Raw genomic sequence first — 2723 nt, 5'->3', positions numbered from 1 at the left:
AGAGTTATTCTATTCATTGTCTTTACAGTGAATTATAGTTGAAAACTTAATGAAGAGAATAAAAAGAAGATACAGTACAACAGATTCAAAACCAAGAGAAGACATAACAGAAACATGTTTATAGGTGTTTTATATTTGGTAGACTTAAGATAAAGTTGAATATTTATCTTAATAGAACTAATTTTTAAACCATCCAAGGAAAGTTATATGTAAGTTTTGTTATATTCAGTGTCAAAGTAAGTACAAAGTAAATGTATTCACTTGCCCAATAGTCTTTTTATTTTTTATTTGTATTGTTATTATAAAGGTGATGTATGGAGGGGTTATTATTTTATAAGTCAGCTGATGAGTACATTTCTTTTTTTTTCCTTGCCAGTCTTGGGCTTGGGCTCAGGGCCTGAGCACTGTCCTTGAGTTTTCTCAAGGCTAGAGCTCTACCACTTGAGCCACAGCACCATTTCTGGATTTTTTTCTATGTATGTGGTACCGAGGAATTGAATCCAGGTCTTCCTGCATGGTAGGCAAGTACTCTACTGCTAGGCCACACTCTTGGCCTTATGAGTACATTTCTTTATGGGCAATGTCACGTCTTCACTCACTCTCCCAGTTTTCCTTTTCCATTCCCACCCACAAGTTGTATAGTTCATTTTCAACAAAGGGCATTTTTAAAATTGTAATTAATAGATGGGTTAGAGTTATATTTACCAGATAGAAGGTGCATTACTTCACACACATTGATACCTCTTCTCATGTTTTTGTCCTCATTTCCCTCCCCTTCTTCCTCCCCTCCCCTCATCTTGTTTTCCACTTTCTCTTTCCTATTTCAAATAAACATATATACAATATATCAGATAACAAGAAAAGATACTGTATGAGAATAACCAAGGGACAACAAAAGAGGTGAGAAATAACATAGTACATTAAGAACAGCAATCACACATTATATGGCTCTTGTTTCCATATCCTGGAGGTCCTTTCATTTAGTCTCAACCTATATGGCCTTATTTATCTAAGTTTTGAGCCATAGTAATCAAACAAGGGCAGTTTTTGATGAACCTGTTTTTAATTCCCCAGAAGTTTCTGCAGGGCTTTTTTCATATCTTTGTTCCTAAGACTATATATTACAGGGTTGAGGAATGGAGTCAAAACAGAATAAAACAGAGTGACAATCTTTTGCATTCCAGCTTCATGCTCAGATGTTGGGCTTCCATACATGACCAGGACTGAGCCATAAAACAGTGAGACCACTGCCAGGTGAGATCCACAGGTGGAGAAAGCCTTTCTTTTCCCAGATGCAGAAGGGACCTTCAATACAGCTGCTAAGACCAGAACATATGATCCCATGATGAAGAGAAAGAGAATAATCAAAGGCAGAAGACATAAATTAGAGAAGAAAAGCTCTATCATGGGAACTTTTTTGCATGTGAGAGCTAGCAGAGGTCCAGGGTCACATAGGAAGTGATCAATAATTCGAGATCCACAGAAGGTCATCTGGGAGATGATACTGATAGGAACCAAGAACCAGAGGAAACCAAGGACCCAGCAGCTGATGACAAGGTTGTTGCAAAGATGTGTGGTCATAACGGTGGGATAGTGTAGAGGCCTGCAGATGGCAAGATACCGATCAAAAGCCATAATTGCTAGGAAAAAGGATTCTGTACATCCCAAGGAGAAGAAGAAGTAGAACTGGAGAAAGCACCCAGAGAAGGAGATGACCTTGGTGTCAGAGAGGAAATTGGCCAACATATTGGGCACTGTGGAGGTGACATAGCAGACCTCCAGAAAGGAGAAGTTGGCCAGCAGGATGTACATGGGGGTGTGGAGTCTCTGATCCCAGCGCACAGCACAGATGATGGAACCATTGCCCATGAGGGTGAGGATGTAGATGACGGAGAAGAGCACGCAGAGGAGGATCTGGCTCTGCCTGGAGCCAGGGAAGCCCAGGAGGATGAAGCCAGGAATGGTGCTGAAGTTGCTGATGGTGTTGATGGTTATCATGTGTCTGTGAGCTGTAAAAGTGCCATCAGTTACTGGATGATTGGATAAAGACAAATGAGGGATCAGATTTACATGAAAACCACCTTGAGAAAGAAGACAAACAACTATCCATAGCCACTTAAAAATAGGTAAAAGTGAATGGAATCTTGACTCTTATTCACTCTCCCTGTGGGCTCAAATTATATTTGAATTGAACCTTCTAATTCTATTAAGTTATATTCCAATTGAACCTTCAAACTAGTTTACAGTGTTGTACTTCAGATATCCATCTGTGGTTTTTAGATGTGTATGTATACACATTGTGTATGTTCTATGAGCCCATTCTTTGTATGTATGTAGGCTACAATATATATTTTCCTCTAATAGCATTATTTTGTCCATGGAAAGAAGTGAAAGCTATGTGGTAGAGTATCTTTGCAACTTGTTAGACATCAATGCTATAGTAATTCTAAAAAGGAAGTAATATTAGTCAACCTGTATGTAGACTTTAATTGGGTCCTGATGCATTTTATAATATATCTAAAAATTTGAGGTGTCTCCTTTTAATCTATTTTTCTCTCTCTCTCTCACCTTCTCTCTCTCTCTCTGTGCAAGTCCTGAGACTTGAACTCAGGGTCTGGGCTCTGGTTCTGAGATCTTTTCAACACTCTATTGCTTGAGTCACAGTTTCAGTTTTGGCTTTTTGGTGTTTACTAGGAAATGAGTTTCTTGGACTCTCTTGCCTG

At 39.0% G+C, this 2723-nt stretch overlaps 1 protein-coding gene across 1 annotated transcript; it reads right to left on the bottom strand.

Annotated features, from left to right (window-relative positions):
• Positions 1-1062: 1062 nt before the first annotated feature.
• LOC150066416 (olfactory receptor 11G2-like) lies at positions 1063-1998 on the bottom strand. Its single transcript, XM_090354764.1, has one exon. The coding sequence runs from the start codon at positions 1996-1998 to the stop codon at positions 1063-1065; it is 936 nt and encodes a 311-aa protein (XP_090210890.1).
• Positions 1999-2723: the final 725 nt, after the last annotated feature.

The sequence above is a fragment of the Megascapheus bottae genome, chromosome 2 (genome assembly GCF_031878675.1).
Source record: "Megascapheus bottae isolate mThoBot1 chromosome 2, mThoBot2.hap1, whole genome shotgun sequence".
NCBI classification, from domain to species: Eukaryota; Metazoa; Chordata; class Mammalia; order Rodentia; family Geomyidae; genus Megascapheus; species Megascapheus bottae.
This window is presented reverse-complemented; position numbering and strand designations above follow the sequence as displayed.